The sequence below is a fragment of the Labrus mixtus genome, chromosome 14, assembly GCF_963584025.1.
Source record: "Labrus mixtus chromosome 14, fLabMix1.1, whole genome shotgun sequence".
Taxonomy (NCBI): domain Eukaryota; kingdom Metazoa; phylum Chordata; class Actinopteri; order Labriformes; family Labridae; genus Labrus; species Labrus mixtus.
In genome coordinates this window covers 12,903,778-12,930,209 of record NC_083625.1, presented here as the reverse complement: position 1 = coordinate 12,930,209, position 26,432 = coordinate 12,903,778, and the positions used below count along the sequence as shown (strand labels likewise).

Below are 26,432 nucleotides of genomic sequence, written 5' to 3'. Positions count from 1 at the left end.
AATCTTAAATTACCTTCTCTGGCACCACACTTTTACCGTCCCAGGCGTAGCCCCTCTTGGTGAAATAGTTGACCGTGGCAAACTCAATGAGGGCTGAGAAGACAAAGGCGTAGCAGACGGCGATGAACCAATCCATAGCTGTGGCGTAGGCCACTTTAGGGAGGGAGTTCCTAGCGCTGATACTGAGTGTGGTCATGGTCAGGACAGTGGTCACTCCTGCAGAGAGATACACAGACAAGACAGAAATTTGAACTCTAATAGGGTGGCAGATAATTCAGCTGCTACCGTGTATGTACCATGAAATCTGAAAGGGAAATATGGAATGTAAGACACTGTGAAGCAGATGATGTAGGTAACCATCATCAATATCTTCAATTTCTATATTTTTTGTGCATGTATGCATTGTGTGTGTGTGTCTCTCTCTCTCATTATGTAAGGGTAATTTATTTATTTAATCAAACCAGAAAGCAGCTCAGCTCTATTACAGTATCTTTGTATGCAGATGATGTTGTCTTTAAAACATTCAAAAAGATAACTTCATCCCAAAGATGCAGCTAGAAAATGCACTTCAAAAATACTGATGCTCTATTTATGTTATTTCTGTCACAACAATGCAGAAGCAGTTATCATACAATGAACAATAAAAAGGCATAAATTAGTACAGTCAATGCATGAAATTAACAGAAGAGACCCATTTTTGGAGGACTGTATGTCAACCCCTGGAAAACCAAATCTCTAAACTGCAGCTGCTGAGAGCTGAAAGGAGACACAGTGTGCGGAGAGGGAGAAGAACTGGGTCAGAGCATATCTAACGATGCGGTGCTCATCACAGAACAGGCTACTGCAGATGTTTACACACCAAAAAACATCAGCCCAAGCAGCAAACAGTCCACAAATTCAGCCTGAGCTTTTTATGACGGAGGAGGTGATGAACAGCTGGCTCTTGCAGGAATGATAAAATATGCATAGATGACCTCCCCGCACACATGTGGTGCTGCATGTTTATGCAGAAGACACACATGTAGACAGTACTCCAACAGACCCACTTCCATGTTTAAATGATCAGCAGAGCACCCTTGTACATGCATCCACTGCTCAAAAACCAAAGCAAACTTTCTTTTTAAACCTCACATGATGATGATCCTACTTGAGAAGTCTTTTTGAAATTGTTCTTTCAGGCTGAGCTAATGTCAAGAATTTTCTCAGCATGAAATGACTGTGTATTAGCCATCTAATGCCATCTGTATTAGAAATACATAAAAATGGACAATGAAGACATAAAACATATCGATAATATGAATGGAAATCAAAGGAAAAGCTTATGTTTAATCAAAATACAGAAAAAATCTGATTCAATTCCACTCATTGTTTGTCCTTGTGCAATAAAACTTGACAGCTAAGCCTCTTTCAGTCTGTGCTACCGAGGATCTTTTTGTCACTGTCCTCTTCACCAGTGTAATGTTCTTATGTTTGGTATATATTGTGACAATGTTTAGGTCTCTCTTCTCTTAAAAGTTGCTCCGTTTTGCAGTAATTGTGACCATCAGGGCATGCAGCAAATCTCCTACATTGTTGTACAAGCAGTTCTGTTAGGTTACCGTTGAAATCTAGACATACAAATCAGCCCTCCCATTAAGCTGCCAAATGCTGTGGATTGTGCCGTAACTTAATGTGACTCACTGGATCACTGCCTTTGGGATTTATAGGGAATTGCCTTTAAAAGAAATAATTTATTTCTACAAAAGCAGTTAGTAAAACTGTGTCATATTAAGTTTACAAGTCTGACTAAGGCATATTTCAAAGAATTGGGACCTGCATTAGCAAGAAAGAAACACTCCCACCATATGATCCAACGATATTTTCCTAAGAAATGACCATGGGAAGCATCAATAAGTCACGTTTTTTAAGCCTTTTGATCTCTTTCCTTGGAGACTCTTTCACTGGTACTGAGTGCATGTGTCCTAAAATGTTTTCCCCTCAGAATTACAAATTCTTCTTACTCTTCCTCCTCACTCCTGATAAAGTGCTAAACGATGAATCACTGATTCCTCCCACTCTCCTTTTTCACATGCTTTTGGCATAGATGACTGGGCTCTGTGACATGAAGCATAAAGGATGATTATCATGTTCTCATTAGTCAAAGCCAAATAAATGATCATTATCTGTAACTGAAGACACCTCTGATAGATGTATAAGATTTGCACTGTAGGTACACAAGCTGCATGCTCAAACATGTGTTGTGTTCATTATCACAGCAAAGGGAACAACAAATAGGTCAACCTTATTTATTCTGTATAATTCATCCATTAATTCATTTTTTTCTAAGGTTTTCACAGCACGTCCTTTATCAAATGTTCCAGATAGATCATTTGTTTGAAGAAGAAGAAAACGAATAATTCAAAAGACATGCAGGAATAATAAAAATGAACACCTATCTCACTCTGACACGTTGTGTAATGACAACTGGCATGAGCAAAACTCGAAAGTACAAAAACAAATAAAAAGTAGTAATTATCGATTCCAATTTGAGAAGTCCAAAGGAAGGAAGAAGAGGAAAAGTGTTTGCCATACTTCAATACACTGAAATCTGAAGTATTTTTATGCTACAGTCAGTGTATATTTGATGCTTAAAAACCCACACATGACCATGTTTAGCACTGCTCCCTCTGCTAAGTAGGGCATTGAATGGTTTGTTATATTGTTATGGGAATGCATGGCGGCAGGAGATATGAAAATATCAAGTGATGCTTAGTCACATATTCATACCAGATTCCCCGACCCTTTTAGCTCCACTCAGCTAATTTCTATTAGCTAAATGACATTTTTGGGGTAGGGGTGGGGTGACAGCATGAAGCATTTTTTTCAAAAACATGTCACAAGACGTTCATATTAAGCTTAGCTGCAAATGTTAACCGACCATATTTGTCAATTGTGCTCCGTCAAGGACAAAAAACCAACCCACACACATAACAAAATCAGAAGCTGGAGGGGTAACAAAAAATGTTTCACATTCTGTTCTGTTTCATATTCTCTATGTGCTGAAGCCAAATTAGGTAAGAGATGATGTCAGACAAGATCTCCATCATCAGGAATTTAGAAATTCTGGACAACACTGAAACTTTGAGAACAACTGCTTCCTAAGTGTCCATTACTCCTGATAATGGACAACTTGAAGTCCATTATACCACTTATACCGCAGACACTTTCTACATAAAAAAAAGTCCACAAATGTATGTTTTCAATTGTTTTGCAACTGAAAAAAAAAAATATAGGTCTATATGTATATATTTATTATTTTTATGAAGGTACAACTCTGTTGTTCTAGTAATCCAGATGGTTTGACAAATACCTGGTTAAGGGAGGCTTTGACTGTTTCTATGCTGTTTCTGATAAGTAGCAGCGCATTACTTCAGATTGATTATCATGTGGTGTCACCAGTACCACTGTATAATTGTCTGTAAATCTAGACACCATGCAGCTAATTAAGATAAAGTATTTGTCCAGACCATGTTTTAGGAATGATCAATGTAGCACTGTTTATGTTTATATAAATAATTGGTAAAGGTTATAGGGAAAGGGGAAAAAGATAACTTTGAATTGTAGGTTACCGCTGTTAGCGCTGTATATACGTTTCATCCAAACTTCCGTTGTGGAATACCTCATACATTGACTGAAAGCAGCAGTTTGGTGCCACATTTGAAGTCATATTTAGGTTTGAGAACAGTGTCTTGTAGACTCTATAAAAGTAAAGTGTCACGGCCTATGAACATTCTGCATTGGAAAACAGCCAGTGCAAAGTGACTTTGCCAGCAAATCATGTGTTTTTATGGCTTCAGCAGGTGCTGATGCAGAAAAGAGCACAGCACCTCACACCCATTGCTTCTGTAATGAGAGCGACGGGCATTAGATGAAGTAAAGAAGGAGGAATAAGTGCTCAAAGGGATATCTGTCATGAGGAAGAACTACATAACTTCAATTTACATGGGTGGGGGGAAGATGAAGACTTTAATGTGTAACTAGAGATATGTGGGGTGCAGCATATAGAAGGGATAAAGGCAGGTATGGAAAGGTGGATGGCTAGAGTGGTGTCAATCTGTCAGGTTTTTTGTTTTTTTATGCCAGTACATTAGTTAATTTTGTGGAGGTGGGCGAAAGCAGCACCACTGGGTATTACACAAGATCTCACCAAAAGAAAGTGCCTCAATGCTTGGAATCATATATACTATGACTGTGTTTGACAAGCTCTGTTGCCATGGAAACAGGTCTTCCAACTCCTCCAACGTCTCAGAAAAATCGCCAGAGAAAAATGAAGGAGAGAAAAACATTTGGTGATAAAAATGTTGAATGCCGCAATGTTGGTTAGCTTTGTTGCTTGCTCTCACTGATGTGTTTGGAGGCTGTGTGTGTGTCTCTACAACAGTTATGTGTGTGTGTGTGTGTGTTTGTAATTGTGCCGTTTCCACCCCAGGAAGAAGATCCCCCCTTGTGTCTGTTTAATGATAGTCTTACTTAGGAGTCATTTAGAACACCAGTAAGTTGATTCATTAGAACATGGCTTGAGAGCTGTTTTTAAATGACTTCATTTGACATGTTGTAACTAATAGACTTAAGGCTTTGAAGGCTCTTAATGACCAAAGTCACTGATCTGAAAAGTTCTAACCGGATTAATAGTGGTGTAACTCAATTCTTTAGACTCCCTTCTACTCAATTTAGCCCAGTGTGCACAAGCAGTGACACTTGATTTATATGATATATATCTGCTAACAGGGTTTTCTCCTCTGTTGGCAGACTCGCACACATAGGGGGAAAAAAACTGTGAAGATACAGAGAAAGCAAATTTGGGGAAAGTAAATTAGAGATTAACATTGATAATTAGCAAATTGTGGAAGGTTATTTCAAGGTGGGGTGCTCCATCACTTCTCCCTGGGGCAAGGGCAATTTGATATGAGTATGCATGTGGACAAACGGAGCGAAGATGCTCATTTTTTTGGAGAATATGTGGGCAGATAATGTCCTCTCGGTTAATCTGTTTTCTGACAGAGCAAGGTAAAGCTTATAGAAATTTGATTTAATATCTTTCAGGGCAATCCGTCGGATGGAGTTTAAGTGATCGACTATAACTGAATGAAGATGCAGGTGAGAAAATGAATTGCTCCAGGAACGGCTTAAAATAAATTCACGTGCTCCGTGAGTTAAACCTTGTTTGTCACTTAAGGTCAAACAATTTCTCAGCAGAACGTGCAAAGTCATCCCTTATTATTGTTGATTTCCCAGACAATTTATTGATTGCTCTGTTTGTTCCAGTTTTGGCATTTGATCGACAACCCCTTGAACGACAGGTGTCAACTAATCTGACCAATCTGAAGCCAGTGTGTAAAATGTGCTTCTCAGCCAGTGTAGTAGAGCCAAACCACACTCCTAAAATCTCTGTGGGGGAGAGCGAGCCCTCAGGAAAATGGTTGCTCTCTCTCTATCCATCTCTGTCTCTCTCTCTCTCTCTCTCACTCACTCTCTCTCGGTCAAATTTGCCTCTGATAGTGCTATGAGTGAGCAGGCAACCAATCAAACATGACAATCAAAATGTAGGACGAGGTCAAAGGGACACAGTGAAGTGGGACGCCGGCTCTCTCAAGGAATGCATGCTTTGACTTTATGCTGTAATCTGGCCAGCTGCTAAAGAGAGCTTTCCCATAAAGTATCTGTTAATGAATTGTTTTACAAACTGGTCATTGGCATTCACAAAGATGCAAACTGTTGTTATGCTCAAGGCTCCAGGATAAAGAAGGCTTTTCGGTAACACTTTATATTTTATGAACAAGACCTCACTTTAGAATGCAGAAAATATTCTGAGATACAAAGACATGACTGAGACTCAAGGTTTTGTGCTTTGTTTCATGAGAATAGACAATGCTTAATGACAGTTATTAAGGGAGAAGAACTTTTCTTGTGGTGTATATGTATGTATGTATGTGGACTATAATATTAGAGCCATACTGAGCAAAGCATGTAAAGATCATAATTCATGTACAACAATTTCCTAACTTACTACCAACAAGCAGTACTTAAGAGGGCATTGAGGATAAACTCTTAGTTAATAGCCTGGTAGCATCATGTAGAATAAGGTACTTGCTCTTAATAATGGCTAATAAGCTAGTATGCTATTGATTAGCATCAAATGAGCAACTAGCTAATCGTGAATATGGTGACCTTAATATGAAGTGTTACCGACCTTTGAAAAGACTCATAAAACACCAATAGTGAATGTTTGTGTTTCTTATGCTAAATAACCCACATGCACTGAAAAGTTTAAATTAAGATGTTTTTCTGTTTTTCTGTCGGATAAAACCAGGTTTTGTTTTTGTTAATTGTATTAATTAATAAAGTTTGACATGCTTATAGTAATGAACTGTTGTAAACGTTTTGTCTTTTAAAGACTCCAACAAACATGTACATGAGCTGAATTATATTTTAATGAATTATAGAGAGTGCAACTGTCGTACAACACGTAAAGCCTGCTGATGAATGAACCTGACTGTTGTGTAGGGAGTTGTCAAACAACTTTCTATATCCCCTCAACCAGTCCCAGGAGTGCAGCTGTCTTTGTTGGATGTCTATCACCATCTCCACCGTGTGGCAGCTCCTCATTTATTCATGCCTTATCAATAACTGAAGCCTCAGGGGAGGGGGGGTAGCTGACTCACAAACACACCACCGTCAGCAGCACCACGTCACCTCACATTTACATAAATGGAGGAATAAATTGACACACTGATTGGCAGGTCAGTTAAATGACTCTGCTAGCATCACAGCTGTGGGAACCCTGCCACATAGACACACACACACACACACACACACACACACACACACACACACACACAAAAGCACAAATCATCTACTGTATATAGTAGTAGCACTGCCTACAACATTATAAGAAGGCTTTCATTAATTGATGAGCTCCATATGGCGCACAAGCAGCATGTACACATATAGCGCTGAGCCATGTACATGCGCTCACTTTTGTGCAAACAAAACCAAACTCCAGTACACACAAAGACAGGGTGATATTCCTTAATGAGCAGAACCATGGGAGAACCAATAAATAGGCAGCATATCACTCTTAAAGAGGAGAGAAGGAAGCGAGCTAATCTCCTGATCACTGCTGTGTGCCTGACAGCTTAAAGAGAGAGAGGGGGAGAGAGAGAACCATATCAGCGCCATCATTTCCTGTTTCATTTTGGTTTTTCATTCAGACTGCAAATAAATAGATCGCCAACAGCTTTCCACTGCACCAAACTGGCTATAAACTAATCAGCCTCTTAATCGGCACAATGATAAATAAGATAACTCTACCCACTGCTGTGTTTTTAAATTGCCTATTCATCTACAGGACAGGCTTTAGGAAAAAGATTTAGTGCCCAGGCCGTGCTTCGTAGACCCAGTGTGATTTAAACTGTGTTTTCGTCGCTGCATTTGTTCATGTTAATCGGGTTCCTCTGTCAGATCTTGACATCTGTGTTGGAAACATAAACTTGATCACACCTGTAGTGGTACGGCAGCACGTATATGGCGTTGCAGTTGTTGTTTGTTTATTTTTCGTGCATCATACGTATAATACATGGTGTTTCTGTTCTGAAGTGAAAACAAAGAGAAACCAAGCTGTGACTAGGTGTCTGCAGGACGAATGACTCAAGTGTGTTTGTGTGGTTAAGTGATTCCTCTCTCTCACTGAATAAAAATGCTTTTCTTTTTTTCTTTTATTTTATTCTCCGAGATCAGGTTTTAAACAAAGAATAAGTGGTAGTGCTGGTCATGTGTTAATATAATGACATTTTATCTTCAAGCCAAAGCTGTTTTTTAGGTAATTGTTCCTTACAGCTTTAGTCAGGCATGAGAGGAATGTTAGGGAAAGAGCTGTAACGTCTGTGGAATGTTGGGTTAAACTCAGTACAAGTTCATGATCAAATCTGTGTTCATGCACAACAAGTGCCCATACACATTAGTTCATTTAGATTTACAAAGTCTTATGTATTCAAGATCAAAATAAAAAATATCATTAACAGATAAATGATCATTGAAATGTCAAAATAAAGATACATTTCATAGTTCATAAATGATTTGCAGCAACTTCCTTAGTTGACATTTTACCGATGGCATGTGGACTGCAAAATACTGATAGGAGGTGAAATTGGCTAATAATGCAAACATTGTTTGATGACTCTTTCATTCTATGAAATCATTCTATGTAACATGTCCACCTTATGTCCATGTTCACCTGCAGCTATCTCGGCTCACACAGTCTGTGTGCCTGGTCTGAAGAATGCTTGAGGTGCAACATTTTCACCGCACATGCATCCTTTTTCATACCATGTTATATGGTGGGAAAAGGCTTCTTCAAGGTCTTTCCTGCGTTCATTTTATTTACACACCTGGCCTGTTTTGCACCAGTGGATGAACTCGTTTAACTGGTGAACCTTGGTGAACGGAAATATTGCCATACAGTAGGAGATCGGAAAAGTGCTGCCCCTCAAAGAGTGGAAAGCTGACCAGAATTTAAATGTAATCTGCCTTTGACAATTTAACCTCTGTGCACATAAGCTCCTTAATAGTCACAATACATGTCCCTACAAAATATTCATCATATTTTATCATTTACTCCAGGATTCTGCTAGCTACATTAATAATTGCTTCAAACATTTATTTATTCTAAACATGTTTCAGGAGGAAACAATCTATTGATATATCTGTTTAAGTAGTAAGGTAGAAAAACATGAAATATTCATGTTACCTCATCCTGTGTTAACCTCAGCTTATTATGAAGAATTAAATATGTAGCATTGAATATGTTTAAAATACTTTAATTATCATTCTGACTGTGAGCAAAAAGGTGACGTTTCAGTTGTTTTTTTGTAAAAGGGGATTTGAATTACAGCAAATCAACTGTTATTTGTGTTGAACAGCGGTCTGATACTGCTCCTGTCAAGCCCTCGGCTGCCTGTTTAAAAAAAAAAAAAAAAAACTGACATCTGTCTGCATCACATCCCACTGACTGAACGTTCGGCACAATTACAAGCCCGGCTTTCAAAATAATCACTGTATACTGACTGCAATGTAACGTTGAAACAAGACAAATGGAACACGGGGTGTTGAGACACATTTCCCCCCTTTTACACGGCTAACATTACAAGCGGTGACAGCATTAACCTCTGCCTGACAGGAACATGCAGCACATTATTCCTGGATATAGGCTGAATATCACCAGGTAGCTTTTGATTTAGCTTGCGTTTATTGTATAATTCACTACAATAAAGACGCACTAAGCATCATAAGAGCTCTTTGTGAAGACGGTTCATTGTACTCTTTCATCCTAACAACACTTGTCACATGTTCAGTGGTTTTATATACAGCATAAATCCTTGACTTAGATGATAGCCAAAGGATTAAGAAGGCACTGAATGATCTTGATTGTCTGCTATGTCTTTTTAATGATTCATTTACAGCGATATTGACTCCGTAACCTCTTTGAGGAACAGGCTCATTCATCTGCTGTCTCGGATGATGCATTTTAATCATAAGGATGACCTACCTAGTATATTTTGATGCTCTGCTGCTCTGTGTCTCCATAAAAAAAGCATGTACATGTGTTTATTCAACTGTGCGTGCGTGCGTGCGTGTGTGCGTGCACATGTGTGCATGCATGTAATCTCATGAAGCAGAACCCGCGATGATAGCATGAGGGATACACACATGCCCTAGATAGTTTGTTTGAATCTAATCTAGGCCATCCTCATTTTCCCCTGGACACGTGACAAGCACCGCAGGTAGCCAGCTAGCTGTGGCACACACACACACACACACATATGCACATAAGCATATGAAGGCACCAAATACTGTAGGAAAATCTGCTGCAGAGCTGTGAAGTCTGGTGCATGTATAATGTTTTTTTTTTTTTTTTTTTTTTTTTTTTTTTGTGAAAGCTCTTAAAGTGGCGGGCCAGGGGAGACAGTGGCATCTATGAGAAGAAGACACAGAAGAGAGAGAGCGAGAGAGAGAGAGAGAGAAAGAGAGAGAGAAAAGAATAGGAAAGAGTAGAAGCTGAGGTAACTCAAGGACATTCTGCCTGCTGCTGTGCTTTGCTGCTACCGAGCATGCTGCAGACTAGCAAGAGCTTTCCTTTTGGGCGCTATTATGTAAGACATTAGTGTGACAGACAGACATATACTCACCACATACACACACAAAAACACACACATACAAAGACCCGCATATGCATGCCGAGGCACATGCACACAGCACACATGGGCCAATCTGTGCACACACAAACTCACACTGATGAACACTTTCATCGCACACACACACACACATACACACATAGGGCAAGCACAAACACACACACTTGTAGAAACACATTCAGAGCACGTAAATCTGAATTCACACTGAGCCCTGTGCCTGAAATTCTGCTGCAGCCAGCCACGACTGATTAAAGCTCCTGTTCACCTCGTTGGTGCAGAGACAGGACAGAAAAGAAGATAGGAAAATAAAACCGCTTAACCACTGGATTTAACATTTAATGTTCTTCAGAGGAGTAGTTTGACATTTGGAAAACAGGTTGATTTGATATCCTCGTTGAGAATTTGATGCAGAACTTTGATATCGTTCTGTCAAGACTGCGAGGTTGCCAGGCAACCGGCAGAGCATCAGAAAGTCACTCCACTGTTCACAAAGTATTTGCTGCAGACTTTCGTCCTTTTGTTCCGCTTCTATAAACAGATGTATGCATTAATAGAGCGAAGGGTAACGTTTTTAGTATCAAAATAATTTTGACTTCAAATTGAACATTTGTAGTCCTGGTTCAACGGTGCAACGGCCATGTTTATTTATACGAGATTAGAGGAAGAAAACGTCAATCAAATCCAACTAATCTTTCACATCTGAGGTTGCAAGTTGGATTGTTAGCCATAACCAGCGCATGCAAGAGGAGGTCGTCTTAAGAAGATGGGTTCAGAGATGGATACTGAACAACATGTGATTTAGGGAGATGTTGTTGAACAACAGAACCAGAGTGTCTCTGCTCCCTCCAGGCTTTAAGCTATGCTACGCTAATTGTTTTCTCTCCTTAAGGGAGCAAATACGCACATTTCCCAAACTGTTAAACAGCTTCTTTGAATTAGTGATTTTTATCTCTATCAATGAATCTCATCCAGCCTTTGCTTTTGTTTGACTGGTATGAAGCCATCAGTCATCAATCTCAAATCAAACCTAATAAGACTCTCTCTTCGTCCTTTGAAGCAGCGTCTCTCACACTAAGGTCTTGTCGTCAGTTAAGCTGTGTTATTGACACTGTCAGAAATACTGACAGCAAAAACATTATCACATCTTGGTGCAAAGAAATGAAGCTGCCCTCCAGGGCGATTGACAGCATTGTGATTAAAGGCTGTGTGTGTCACGATTTCTACGAATTCATCCAAATTGTCATCTTTTTTTTATTCAGAGAGAAAGGCAGGTGGTCTTAGAGACATTTACAGAAAAACTCAGCTTCAAAACTATTTCCAACTGAAAAGCGATAATGAGTAATTACTACACAGTAAAATGCAGCCTCATTATTTTTTTTTTTTTAAGATTGGGCAGAATTTAGGCTTTGAAAATGTAAGCATTGCATTTTTCAAATACTGTTACTGAATAAATAACTCAACCTTTTCTCTTATTGGGGGAACTCAGTTTTTTTGGGAAATAAGTACATGGTGTAATTTTGTGAGCATAACATTTAGAAGCTGTACTTTATATTTGTTCCATTAAGTAGTACTTTCAGCCCAGTTAGTTTTTTAGAGTCGTGCTCAACGGCACCATAGTTCCGGGTGAAAGCCTGGTGTCCTGTCATCATATCTGCCAAATAGATTTTTTTTTTTCCAACAACAGATTTGGAACCTTCTGTTTTCTGGGCTCATTTCTCGAACCACAGATGTTTAGAACGGGAGGGATAGCGGATAACTCACCAAACACAGTCCTGGCAGGGACGGACTCTCTGTTGAGCCAGAAAGACACTTGGGAGAGGATGACTGTCATGATGCAGGGGAGATACGTCTGGATCACAAAGTAACCAATTTTCCGCTTCAGGTGGAAGTGGGTTGTCATCACAACGTACTCTCCTGCGGGCAAAAAAAACATGGAGAATTTAGGAACAAAAGAGCAGTTGAACTTTATACTTTATAAACAAGAAGATCTATTGCACCATTCCCTATAGCATAGAGTGTTTATCTCTAAATGGTTTGTTGTATTTCTGGCCTTCACTTTTATTGCATTTGAGATTTATTGGCAGAGTTATTGGTGTAATTTGTCAGCAAACTCTGTATCCAGGCATACTCCATTTCATCAGTGCATTCAGAGAGAATATGCAAGAACAGGAACAGCACTTGCATTTAATCCGGCAATAACAATATGTTGATTTTCAAGTATTTCCAGAGACATCAACAAATAAAACAAATAAAACAAATAATAAAACCTATTTATGTTCCAGCATTGTTTATTCGATAAAGGCTGGTAGATACAGTCACTTGGGGCTTGTTGCAAGTAAAGCTAAGCGTTGCTCGGGGGATAGAGCTGTCTAAAGCATTTCTTTCTGCCTGCAGCCAACGTCACAGCAAACAGGTCACCCATTTAACGCTGTCACTAATTTGTGCCAGTATCAATGGAGGAAGAGGAGGAGGAGGTGGGAAAGGGGCGTACCGGTCGGTAGGGAAATTATGAAATCTGGGACATGGGCTGTCATACGTAGAGCGAAAAAAAAGTGCTGTTTCAGATTGTTAGTTTTCTCAGTTAGGAATATTAAAGACGGCTGTGTATGTGTTGAGGTTTAAGCTTTGTGATCTGCCTGAGTTATGCTAATGAACAAATACAAGGCACAGTAATATAATGTAAGTTATTTCACAGTCAAGCCTGATCTGGGACTTTACTGTTACCTACCTGCCAAAGCTTGTAGGTGTGATGTAAAGGTGATCTAACTGAAGCCTTTATGAGATGAATTCTATCTTGAAAACATGATTTTATTTAAGGATAAAATCTTTCATCTAGAGTATGATCCAGCTGAAGCTTACCTGTGCTGGACTGCACCACACCAGAGTCCACACTCTGTCCCATCAGATCGTACTGGTTTAATCTGGACCCGTCCTCTGCCACCACCACGGACTGGGCAGCCCCTCTGGTCCACACATACACCACCTCTGCTCGAGTGTAGGCATCTGCCGGGGATGAACAGAGTGAAAAGTTATAAATTATTTTGCTGCTGGTTGTCTAGTTGTCACGTGGTCCTTCTCAGGCTGTATTTTTGGAGCTGGGAGGGATGCCCGCAGGATGGAAAAGACAAAAGCAAATCTGAAAAGAGGTCTTCCACTTAAATCCTTACCTCGTCTCATTCTGTCCTCTTGCATCTTGTCTCGCTGCTCTCATCCCAAACCTGCCTGTCTTGTCTCATTTGCTTTCTAAGCATATTATCCTTTTCTGTCACCTTGTTCAAGTGTTTTATCTCATCTCTTTTTCATCCTCTAAGCATCAGCCTGCCTCATATTTTGCTCCTCTTTTCGCCAACATGTAAACACGTGATGCATTGGAATGTCGTGTCACTTCATGTTATCCCTGGACTTATAAGAAAGCAAACAAACAACATCCCAACAGGACAACATGACCTTAAAAGAGCCAAGTCAGTCTTCCCTTCCCTCCGGCCACCCGACCTGTCAAAGCTGCAGCGTGGCTCGGCCACTGCAGAGGAAAAGGATGGCTCCTCAGCAGACTGCAGCATAAGGAAGAGAGCTCATCACTGAAATATTTAGGGAGTGAGTTCAATTTGAAGGGGGGGTTGAGGCTAGGTCCTCTCACTCACACTGTGCAGCTGTCTTGAGGATGGCAGGGAAGCATTTCGATGTTCTCTTTCTGCTTCACGTTCGCTGTATTTTTGCTTGCTTTTTATTCCCCTCCCCCTACAATTCTACTCTCTTTTTTTTCTCTTCATCATTCTACATTGTTACATCTTATCTGGGATAATCGTGGTAGGAAGGGGTCGCTTGTCAGGGGTGGGCAGCTGGTGGGATGTTCTGGAAGTATTACAGACACTGCTGCTGTGGATAAACACAGGTCTTCACGAGGGGTCTTCCAGGGTCTTGCAGGGATGAATAGGGTGGAGCAGAGGGGCCTTGGCGGGAACAGATCCTCTGGGAGGACAGCTGTTACCGCACTGTCATCCCCTATCAGAGACCTGCGCAGCGGTCGTGCTTCCAGTTGGATGAGGATGTGACAGTGTGTCATACAGATACATGTGTGTTTATGTGTGTGTTTGGTGCATTCATGTGTGTTTTTCGAGCATGTGTGTAAGGTTGTGTGTGTGTGTGCGCGCAGAGAGGCCACTTACAGCTGCCGAACTTCAGTGGACAAGCATGGGCGTCCATTGGGAAGTCTTCCAGGTGCATGGGACATTCTGCTCGTACCGTAAGCCTAGGAAAAGAAAAAAAGTAGCAACAAAAAAATAAGGAAAAATAGAGCATATGCAGAGCCAGGAGGAAACATAACAGTACTGGTGGAGAATTGAGGATGAGGATTCAGGAAAATCGAAGCACAGTAAAGCACCAGGAACATGTGCGGCCGTATTTTTGTCATCTTTTTCGCACCAGACACAGTCAAACGGCCGCTACTTTTACCCCAAACCAACACAAAACGCTCCAGTTGCCTGAGCCGTGGGTTTCAATTTCCTGACAGCTTGGTGAAAAACAGCATGTCAGGCCACCCGTGACACACTAATCTCCCATCCATCCCTCATCTCGCTCATCTGTGACAGCAATACAGGGCTCCGCCTCTAAACCCCCTCCCCCTGCTAGTAAACATGCTAAAACAAATGTTTTACGATCCTTGACTCAGACAGCTCACATTAGAATCCCTCTGTCTGTGTGCATCACGGTTCTTGCTGTCTCTTTTTAAGGCCTTTACTTACCCGCCCTCTGCTGAAGGCTACCGTGGGGCCACGAGTGGTTTTAAGCTCAGCTCAGCTGGTCGTATACCTTATCTTCCTACTGTAACTGTCAGAGAGCATCCCCGATGTGATCAATCACGTCAGGATAAAACCGTTTTACTTTTACTGGTGAACACTAGAACAGAAAACTGACAAATCATACTAAAAATATATGTGATACACAGATCATAAATGGCTCACTATGGTTGCCAAATAACCATAAAAAGGTAATAATATATAAAAACTGAAATTTAGTAGTATAGTAAAATCCCTTGACATAAATTTCACACTATAATGTGGATTATTGTGTGTATTCAGAGTGACCACAGACATTGGTCAAGCAATGTATCCAAGATAAACTGTTAAAAAGTATTAAGCTTGAAGGCTATCACCCAAAACAAACAATATTTATAACTGACAGTTATTGCTTGCGTAGTTAAAGCCTCTAAAACTATTAAAACCACAACCAATGAACACAACAAAGTAATGCGCAAAGATTAACTGTTTAAAACAGTTTCTTAAGTAGCTCAGAAACATAACCACAACTAGTAACCACATTTGGTTATTTTAGGTTAATTTGTTTCAGCCACGAGAAAACAACCCCAAAACCAACAGTGAATTTTATTAACCAGTCATTTTGTGTAGCTCAAGCCCGAAGTAGCCACAGATCTCCATCATTTCTCCATCAGTCACACAGACAGGTGTTCTTTTCACCAATGAAAATGATCATTCAATCCAACAAAACTCCATTCTGGTGCTGCAAAAAGCTACTAATGCACCAAATCTGCTGTAATTTTCGGAAAGTGCCCACCAACAAATGCACTGTTTACCTCTGTTTGAGTAATGTGAATTATGGGGAAACTGTTTGTGTTTCGTAGATGATGTAGAAAATCATTGAAAACTAGGACCAGTAAAAACAATTTCATGTTGGTTGTTCATAAGATTACATCAGTCACCCTCTATTTAATTGAGAAAATATAAATTCAGTGTGCCCTCAACCCTCTCTTCTCCTGATAAATCATATGTGCAGTTGCACTGATATTTAAATGGCACAATATAATTGCTTTTTTCTCCAAGCTACTGAACACTGAAGTCTTTGGTTCATTCAAAAATCCTCCACTGCACTGGCGTCGTGGTAAAGCGTGTTGGCCTACCTCATGGTGTACAGCAGGGTGCCTTCCTCTGTAATTCGCAGCAGCTTGTTTGGCATGGTCATGTTGTGGGCTACTGACTTCTTGCCATTGTGGAAGAAGGTATCGGGGGTCCAGATCTTGCTGGCCATCAGGTTGTTGAGACGCAGCACGGCCATCGGGCCTTTGAACTTTAACCTCTCATCCTTCCAGCTTTGTCTGAAGAAAACATCAATGGTGTACTCCTGCAGGTGGAAAAGGGAGGATGTCAAAAACTCAAACCCTGTCTTTGTTTCCTTCCTTTATGCAGTTTGGGAAGATACTGAGTAAAAATTATATTTCTTTCACTTTTCTGACTTCTACCTCTCTCTCTACATCGTGTCACTTTGACTTTCTTATGGCTGTGTTGGCCTAGTTTCCCTGCTGGTAACTGTCTCTTCATGTTAAAGGCTTTGGCTTATATAGCAGGTGGTTCTCTGGCTGGTATCTTTAAAAAGTATGCTTCCATTTTGTAATAACGGCTCTCTTTAAATTATTTTGTTATTTGTGTAAATATGGTCATCTCAGTTTAATAAGCTTCATACAAATGGGGGATAATTCTTCAACATTGGGCATTTGGTCTTGCATTGTTAGGTAAGAGCCAAAATAGGTTATTGTTAGCATACATCTTTAGGGGAGTTGTTTCTCTAATCGAAATTTCTCAAAAAAGGAAGCACTGGACAAGAAATTAGGGGGACATTTATTTTTTGTGGCAGCTAATGACTGTCGCTCTGAGCAGAATTGAATGGTTCCCTGTGACTGGCTGACGGAGTAAAGGGAGGCTGTAAAAATTATTGTTTGGCCAGTTTTTTTTTTTTGCCCCCCCCCCCCCCCCCCCTCCTCCTCCAACTCAGATAATTAGTATGAACTGAAACAAAGCTTCAAGGTAAAAAGTGGATAGGAAAATGGGCAGACTGGAGATAGAGGACATGTTCTTCAGCTTCTTCCTTCTGGCCTCAACACAGCAGCAAAATAGTCCTGGGCTGCATGTCAGCCAGTGCAATTAAATGAGATTATGTCAAATAGAGTACACACACACACACACACACACACACACACACACACACTCACTTCACATGCATGAAACAGAAGTGTTTTTCTTTTTCTTTTTCTTCAAGTGGGGAAAGGAGAGGCAGTGAGACATTTGGAGGAGATTAATTGGTTTCCGGTGCACAGGGTAAAGATCAGATGTTCATGTTTGAACAGCCCAAAGCCTTTTTTTGAAGGGTAGCATATGGAAGTGGGATGAAAAAAATCTTCAAGGTGATGATTCATATTTAGATGGTTGCATTTTAAATTTGAAGTGATCTAGTTTTTTTATTACCAGCTACATCAAATGTTCTCACGGTACTGAAATATTTGGCAAGAATCCCATTAACAGAATCTGCTTGACCTTCCAAATACAAGCAAAAAACACGTATCAAAGGACTCATTTTTGCTGCAGTATGATAACATTTCATGAGTGAAGTATCAGCGCCTTTACCTGGAACTGTGAAGTATATCACAGTGTTTTATTCAATGGATTTGGTTTGCCTTTTCATATTTTAACAGTTCTTGAATATCACATTTTCTTAGCTCAGAATTTCAAAGTTTAAACAGATTAGCATGGGGACAGCTCTGAAATATACATGGGTCTTCTAGAAGATACAGAACAGAACATTTAAAGCTATGATTATTAGTAATCTTAATCCCATAAAGAGAAATTGTGATTCACAGCTTTTCCCCACAGGCATATAAAAGTCACATGCAGCCATGTTTACGAGTCAGTGGCGGCATTTATGTGGGGGCAAGATTACAAACTGTGCAGCAGAAAGAAAATGTTTCACACGTGTGACAGGTTTATTAACACATCAGGAGTTAATGGAATGAAGCATCAAATTAATAATTATCTCACAGCTTGGAGATAGATGTGGCCAAGGAGGGAGGGGGGAGGGAGAGAAACATTGGTGGATGGTGGAGGGTGAAGGGATACAGGGTGAAATTGGTGACATTTAAAGAGGCAAAAAGAGTCTTACCATGTCGTGGTCCGAAACTGGCCCAATACTAGTCACGAAAATGTCAGTCTTGACTTCAGTTACACGCTCTGTTGAAGCAGGAAATTGCCAGAGTGAGTGACTATCCATCGCATTCATTAGCCCTTAACTACCTGTTAATACAAGCCCACCTGGCTGTAGCTTCAGATTCAGTTAACATTCTTTTTTTAAAACACACGCAAACATATTGGAGAAAAATAAACCACAAAAATGCCCATGTTGGATGTCGATAGCCATTTCTGCAGGTGTTGGCTTCAGGGTCAGCTCTATTGCACTTACACTCGTCCAATCTCCTCATAAATATGTGCATTGTTGTAATACTGAAAATATGCCACTTTGATTTCACTCAATACTGACAGAAAAAGAAGGTCTGTGACGATTCAATCAGAGGCAGTGGCAGAGGTGTGTGTGTGGGGGGGAGATATCTTTTCCCGTGATTCTGAAACCCAAATGTGACAGCATGATTTATGAATGATACCCATCATAATCCATAATTTCTTCCTCTCTGCAGTTGAACTCCTAGCAGGCCCTGGTTTTTATTCGCCTGTCTGTTTGACAGCATCACTCTGTGCGATCCTCAGTGTCCTTCACACACCGATTCTCACATTATCTCCTGCTGTTCTCTCCTTTTTATTTAAAACTCTCTTTTTTTCCTTCCCTTTTCTCTCTTTTCAGCATTTTCTGTTTCTAGATTTGTCTCTCCATCTCTCTGCCATTTTGTTTCTTCTCTCTCTAACAATGGACAGTAGGCAATAGAGTGAAGACGTGCCCACGCAATGAAATCACGTTCAGTGTGTTCTATTACAAGTGCTGGCTTTGTGACTATTCAGTGTTTTACAAAAGCAGCAGGTGAAGAATGAGTGTCCTATTCTTTTCTTTATTATCATTATCACACACACACAATCTGATCTGAAGCTTTCTATCTCAATGATATTTAATCTTATGGATAGTACGCTATTTGCAAAAGGATTTTTTGGGATGACATTTCCTTATTTGCAGAACGCAAAAACAACGATTCAACCAGACAAAGTGCATGCAATGACTTGGGTTTACTGACCTCCGAGTCCTGGCCTGAGGCGATTGTCATAGCCATCCAGAAGGCTGTCTAAGATCTTGGTGAACACTGTAGTGTTCTGTTCTTCTGTCATGCTATCAGCGCTGGCAAAGAAGCAAAGAAAAAGAAAATTTAAAGTCGTCACAGCTAGAGCCCAAAACCACGGTCCGAACTGCCAAAAGAGTATAAAGAAACTCTGCATGTGAATCATATATCAAAGACAAGAACAGGGGATCACTGCTCTGTAGTTAGCACGATGGCTCTGTTTAAGAACACTGGAAGCATCATGAATCACACTGTGTAAAAATGGACAAGAAAAAACTCAGTTAAATCTTCTATAACAGTGACGCACTTTGCCATCTTTGCCATTTTATTCAGTGTTACCATATCCATATCAAATAGATAGGTATAAGAAATAGGTGTAGAAGGGAGGAAAATATCCTGAGAGGCTAAAATTATCCTGTGTTAACAAAGAGTTAGGTAGGTCTTTTACCTGCTCTTTTGTAAAGTGTCTTGGGATATCATTTGTTATGAATTGGTGCTATACAAATAATGATTGATTGATTGATTGATTTGAAAATTCTGTATATTTCCACGGAAGCAGATGTTGAAGTTAGCTTCGTAGTCAGTGTGTAAGACCAGGTATGCAGGGAAGCTATCCATGCACAAACACCAACATGTACCAATCTCAGAGATTGAATGAATAGGAGAATCACACTGCATTATTTATACCATAATCTGGTCTTTTATAGACCACACAGGCTTTGCTGAATGTGCTCTTTTGAACATGAAACAAAATGCTTCGAGCAACCCCGAAAAACAGTCACGATCAGTGATTGTGAGAGCCCAGTTTGCAGCATCTCTGAGCATAAATATTTCAACACACTCGTGATCAGGCGTACAGCCCCTAATTGTGTATCATTTATGTAGGAACGCCACAGGAATGTTTAGAGAGGGTGTATGTGCATGTGTGTTTGCATACCTGACGCATTAATGCATGCATATACAATATGCTCAGGGTGTGTGCACATATGCGGATGTATGCTTATGTACTTATTCCTTTTTATGTTTGCTTGTGTATATACTGATAATAATCAGATCAAAGTGTTTTGTTCTGTGGGCAGCAAAGCAATTATCCCTACCCTATTTTCCTGCCAATACTATGAGGTTTGATTGCATGCTAAATAAACAGCAAGTGTTTGAAAACAAGCTCTGCTATATAGCTGAACACCTCCAAGGAGAGGGAGAGGTCATCAAGATTAGTTAGCGGAGACCTGCGACGGGAGGATGGGAAAAGTAGGAGGGAGAGTGACATGTGTGGGGAACGCTGTGAAGAAACACAAGGAAGAAAAAAAAATGTTGATAGCGGAGATGGCGGAGGGGGAGATAAAAGGCAGAGGTTGGGATAAGGTGAGGATTCTGTTAAGTGAAACTGGGGAGCGGTGTTTTAGAGAGATGCGGCTCACAGTCAAAGCTGCGGGACTGAAGCAGATCCTGGAGCTTTGAGTTTGATGCTGCTGAGCAGTTTGCGTTCAAAAATAGGGATGCGCCAACCACGTCACACATGGATTTATATAAAAGGGTTAATGCGAATCTCTCTGCCACCAATTTCACTTAATTCGCAAGCAGTCTTCTATCTCGCCAAAAAAAAATGAAGAACTGTGTGAAAACTAGGGCCAGTTTTTAAAACTGTTCAAACTATGGTGAGCAATTTTGTTCAGTGTCATTTTCAGAGGTAACAGCTTTGAAATATTCAAATTTAAAACAGTAATTTATCTGTATTGCACAGGTCCGGGAAGCCAGTTATGAAAAAAAACAATAAGCCAATCAGCAGAGGCTAAATTAAAACACAACCTCCTTAACCCTACCTTCTTAATATTCCTGTTTCTCTGGATTTATTCACACATTTACAATTTGCTACATCACAGCACGACACAGAAACCATTTTTCCATCCGCCCTAAGGGTTGTTGTCCACTTGTCTTAGTCCCAATAAACAGAGAAAAACAAGCTACAGTGTCCCTTTGCTTTTTCAAGTTCACCACTGATTAAAATATAGGAAATAAGAGGAAATACAAGGGAGAAAAATACACCACTTCAGGTCATTATCTGAACATGTAGTGCTTTAAATTTCACAGAAAATTGAAGAAAAGGCAGACCATTTCACCATGGATTTTCCAATTTTTTTCAATATAACCAAATTATATTTGTTACCTCAACGCGGTAGACAACAAACCCTCTCTCACATAATAATGGAGAAAATAAAATAATATGGAACACATTTATCTTTAAGTCTTCATTTTTTTTTAGAGTGTTGAAGGAAAACATACACATGGGGGTTTGAGGTTGTATGTCAAGGAGAAGAAGAACAATGGAGAGAAAAAAAGGTGCTGTGGAAGAATACACATGTTTATCAGCCAGGGGCCACTTCCTCATAAAACATTGTACACCATCCCCATCTACAGGTCATCTGAACAGCAACAGTGCCGTTCACACTTGCTCTGCCAATGTGTGTCTCTCGCTCTCCTTTTCTCGTTCTCCTGTCACTTGGATATCTAATTATAAGGCAATTTCTCTCGTTGGCAACATACTGTAGAAGAGTGCTAGGTCTTCCTGATTACTGTGTCTTGTTGAAATCCCCCAAGGTGTGTATTTGAGTGTGCGTGTGTGTGTGTGTGAGTATGTGATTCCGTATTTGACTTCAAAAAAGGGGGGGAGGGGATGTACTGGATGATACAGTAAATCTTTGGGTGATAATTGCTTTGCAGTTTTGCAGTGACAGTTTCTTGGTAAGGTAATCAGTACTTTTTACAACCTCTCACACCCAGTAAATCAGACCCTCCCTTTCGCTACAGTCAGTGCAGCTGAAACCTGGGTCAAATCAGCCAGCAATAATGATGTATCGCAGATGCATCGTAGATTTAAAATAGGACACATCCCATCTGTGTTCTGCATGCGCTCAGGCTGTACAGGCTGCAACATGGACTCTGTGCTGATGTTTGTGGTTGTCACTGAGAGAAGAAATATGGACCATCTCATGACATCAGCCTTCAAGTCAACTGCCTATGACAGTTCTGCTGAATTATTCAACCATGCAGATGAGTGTTTCTCCAAGATTCTCCATAGGAATCCAATGGTCTCAAGCTGATTGTGTGTGTGTTTTTGCTTTGTGTTTTTACTCCTAGGCTCCTACTCTGTGTTTTCACTTACTGCACTATTCAATGCCAAAGTTACCAACAGAAGTCCAACTAGTGCAGCCCGATTACGATGTTTTGAGCTCTGCCAAACATTCCTGCCTGTCCCAGCATTTGAATCATGCAGGAATTAATGCAGTTGCAAGTCACATGACAGTAGATCTTATTGCTGTCATCTCGCATCCGATCACCCTTTCTCTTTCTCTCCCTGTCTCTCTGCGCGTCTGCTTCTGGTTAGGTGACATCCAACACATCCGAGATGACATTGAGAAGTGTGTCTGTACGTGAACCCTAATGTCCCTGCAGTCACTGTCACAAACACATGTGCGCAAATGTGTGCCAAATATCTTTGAGCAGCACACACATAAAGGTCTGGAATGTGAGTCTAGAGAAACCAGAAAAAAAGCTGGATTGTGGCTATTACGGCTACTTTTCTCCTCTCACTGTTTTGTACTACTTATTACCTTGATGCAATAACAAACATTTTGTGTCCTGTGGGGATGGCCTATTTGCAACCACAGTGAATATGCTCTGTAATGATGTGGAATCCTACAGAAAATACTAAGTATAGGCAGGAAGAAGACACAATAGCAACCTAGTACGTTGGACACTGGCTGCACACCATTGCTGACATGTTTTTATTTTTTTATTTTTACATATTTACTTGGCAGTGGACCATTCAGCAAGAAAAGGGACATTTTTGTTTGGAGCAAAACTGTATTTCATACTTTCCGAATGCGGTTTGGTGTTCACTATATTTCATACTTTCCGAATGCGGTTTGGTGTTCACTATTAGTCCACTAAATTACACTTTTCCTAATGACATCATTCAATTAATAATTTAAGCAAAGAAAACAATAATTCCACATTGGGCAGTTTCAAACTCTGCCTATAGCTGCAGAATACAAATGACTTGAGAAATGATTGGAACGTTTAATGAAAATTAGACTTGTTTTGGTTAGTTAGAGAGCAAATCTACCACAATGTACAGTACATTTATGGATTTTGGAACTCTTTAAAAATAATCTGTGTGCAACAGTGTGCATGATATGTGCAGATTATATGTTGTATTCATATATATGGTAGCACCCAATGTAGAACACAGGTACATATGCATTTGTAAGTTAAAGTTCATTCTTACCTTTTCCCAGCCTGCATGCTAGTGGTGGTGAGCAAGCAAGCACACACACACAGAAAGGTCGCTCTGCCCCGTCCAGACATAGTTGCAATATGAGGACCTTTCATTGCTGGAGGTCAAAGAGAGAGGAAGAGAGCATCATTACCAAGTCATATGAGCAAGAGATCTACTTTAAACACCCAACAATATGTCACCACATCAAGTGTCAACAAACATGTAGATGTGCCCAAGCAACAACAGCAGAGGTGGGAGCTGTTGGGAGTAAGGACCTAGTCCCCCTGGAGATGTTTTATGGGAGGTTTTTGCTCCTTAACATCCCTCAAAGATTCACTGACAGGGCATGAATCAAACCAAATGGCCCTGCCACATGCGTTGGGCCATCACATGCCACTTGACACACGCGCCCCCCTCCAAGATTTACATCATCATTCTGAATTATCTGTCACCCTGACAGAGACATATTCTACACCCTAACTATGTGGGAGACCGGATTGAAATATCCACTCAGCATGTCGATGATTAGAAAGGGGATCCAGTGTAAATACGTCTTCCATAGCTGACGCTCAATACGCACAAGCCTAAGCATGGCTGCATCTGTAGCGCATAATGATTAAGAAGACCGAACAAGGCAACACATCATCGACCACACAACAGCCCGTGTGAGCTTGTAGCACCTGTACACAGGCTCCTCTAATACCCTGCAATGTGAAACGCGCAATACCGCAATATCAACCCCAAATCCTCCTAAAAAATAAGACTATTCGCTTCATCATCAATCATTAAGCTATGATGTCAGCCAGGTCATAAAGTATATGAGCAATTAGCCTGCGCTATTGCGCATGCAAAACACAATTCTCGGATTCATGGTTCATTTTTATGATGGCACAATCGGTGTGTCCACGAGACGACCAGTTTTGTACTTATAGAAAAGCGCTAAAGCAGTATTTCGCAAATTCCTAGCATTGAAACAAACCCACTATAGAAGACAATACCACATTACTTGCTTGTAATGTTTCAAGGTTCACTGTGAGCAGATAGGAGTCGAGGGGACACACAATGCCTTCTCGAAATGAAATAAAAATAAAAATAAATCCGTTGGTTGAAAAGGATTTGACAAAGCAGGGGGATGATGGAGATTACGAATGGAGGAGAAAATCCCGCACACTTTCTAAGTTATTCAGAGGAAAATGTCACCCCTCTCTCTCCCCACGACGATTTATGAACATACAATCAGCTGGAGAGAATTTTAGCATGCAACTGGCATCCCCTTGCAAGGCTGCTCTAAATACATGCATGGCGATCCAGTCCGTGCGTGGCGGAGTAATTAAGCAAATGTGCGTTGATGCTGTTTTATTCGGAACGCTGTCCATGGTGCTGAAATCAACCTGTTAAAAGCGTCAGACGCCTATATTTTTGGACCATTAAAAAATCCCACCTTAAACGGTCCCAATTTCGACGGCAGACTCCCCCTTCTCCCCAATAAAACTCGTCTTCGATTCTAGCGGCGTCCAGCAGCACAAACCGTCGCTCTCTAAATCCGAGTGTTACTCCCCTCTTCCCCCTTGTTCTGTCGGATGAAAAAAGCGAGGAAAATGGAGCAAAATCACTTACTGCAGATGAATCGGGTTTACATTCGGTGTCCGCTGGCTATATCCTCAAACTTTTCAGAATAGCTTTTCTAGCCGGACTGAATGAGAAAAAATCCTCTGTGATCTCAGATCTGACGAATTTTAGCTAGAGGCTGGAGAAGCGGCTGCTGACGATATGCGCAGGTCTCTCTCACTGTTCATTGGTGATGCTGTAGTGAGTTCAACTCTCCCAGTCTGTCAGCAACAACACAACAAATGTCCTAAACTAACAAATCTAGCTTAATGCTGCAATGTCTGTTTCAAAATGAAGGTTTAGGTTGATTATTAGTGCCTGTAAATAAAGTACATGGAGACTTTATCCAAGCGCATTTCAAAATAGGCTGTACCAACCAAATGTAAAGAGCAGCCCGCCCATTTTATATGCAGCACAATTTAACTTCCACTGCTGTCGCCCTAATCTGTTTTACAGTGGCTGCTAAATAAAAATCCTCTTACATTTTCAGCTGGGATCACTAGTTTTTTTCTGCCCCAATCGCGCGTTCTCTCGCTGTCTCGCTCCCTGACTCCTACGTGATGATATCCAAGGGGATAAAAAATTGACATTTACCAAAAGACAGCATCGCAGCCAAGACAGCTTAGGACAAGGACTCATAAAACGGACAGTGAGTACTTACGATGAAGCATAAAAACAATCAAACACGAATGGATGACACGGCTCGGATACGCGCGCACACACACAAACGAGAGAAAAAGACACCTTCCAAAAAATGTTAAGAAAATGGTGTTCCCTCACCGGCTTGCAATGATGACACGACCCTCTCTGCAATAAAATCCCCCTCGAAGCACTCACCGTCTCCTAAAAGCCTGCGTTTCGCATCGAGACAACAGCACTGTGTCTCTGTTTACAGCCAAATATTCTGCTGCTACAGCCGCGCCACTCAAGACTGAGCTGAGAACGGCGAGGAGCGCTGAGCTGCGTGCATCTGCAAGGGGAGGAAAAAAAATTGGGCTGATGATACCCAGCGTATATTTTTGTAGTCATATGCGTATTTCAAGTTAAACTACAAATCAGAGGACATTTTCATCACGACCAAGGACTACATACAGCAGGAGGCAATAGAGCTAAAAGAATGACTATTTTATGTGCATCTTATACCATGACCGTTTAATTTATTGTTTCATAAGCCTCACATTCATCCCAGCTGTTGATTTTTGGAATGCTTTGGACAACTCTCATTTCTTTTCGCCCTCAGTTTTGACTGGAGGTT

General features: G+C 40.6%; 1 protein-coding gene across 4 annotated transcripts in view; it reads right to left on the bottom strand.

The window, feature by feature from the left end:
* Positions 1-26,167, bottom strand: part of gabra1 (gamma-aminobutyric acid type A receptor subunit alpha1) — a 31,678-nt gene extending 5,511 nt beyond the window's left edge. The window contains exons 1-9 of one of the 4 annotated variants that reach the window (XM_061055136.1): positions 25,958-26,167; positions 23,579-23,684; positions 19,249-19,349; positions 18,174-18,241; positions 16,144-16,364; positions 14,396-14,478; positions 13,089-13,232; positions 11,991-12,143; positions 14-216 (exon numbers count right to left, since the gene is read on the bottom strand). In XM_061055136.1, coding sequence (XP_060911119.1) covers positions 14-216; positions 11,991-12,143; positions 13,089-13,232; positions 14,396-14,478; positions 16,144-16,364; positions 18,174-18,241; positions 19,249-19,349; positions 23,579-23,682 — 1,077 coding nt within the window. In that variant the 5' untranslated portion in view covers positions 23,683-23,684; positions 25,958-26,167. Of the gene's footprint in view, positions 1-13; positions 217-11,990; positions 12,144-13,088; positions 13,233-14,395; positions 14,479-16,143; positions 16,365-18,173; positions 18,242-19,248; positions 19,350-23,578; positions 23,685-25,010; positions 25,141-25,186; positions 25,552-25,957 lie in introns of those variants that run through there. The other 3 variants (XM_061055137.1, XM_061055139.1, XM_061055140.1) reach the window with 3 other exon arrangements.
* Between the last annotated feature and the right edge of the window lie 265 nt (positions 26,168-26,432).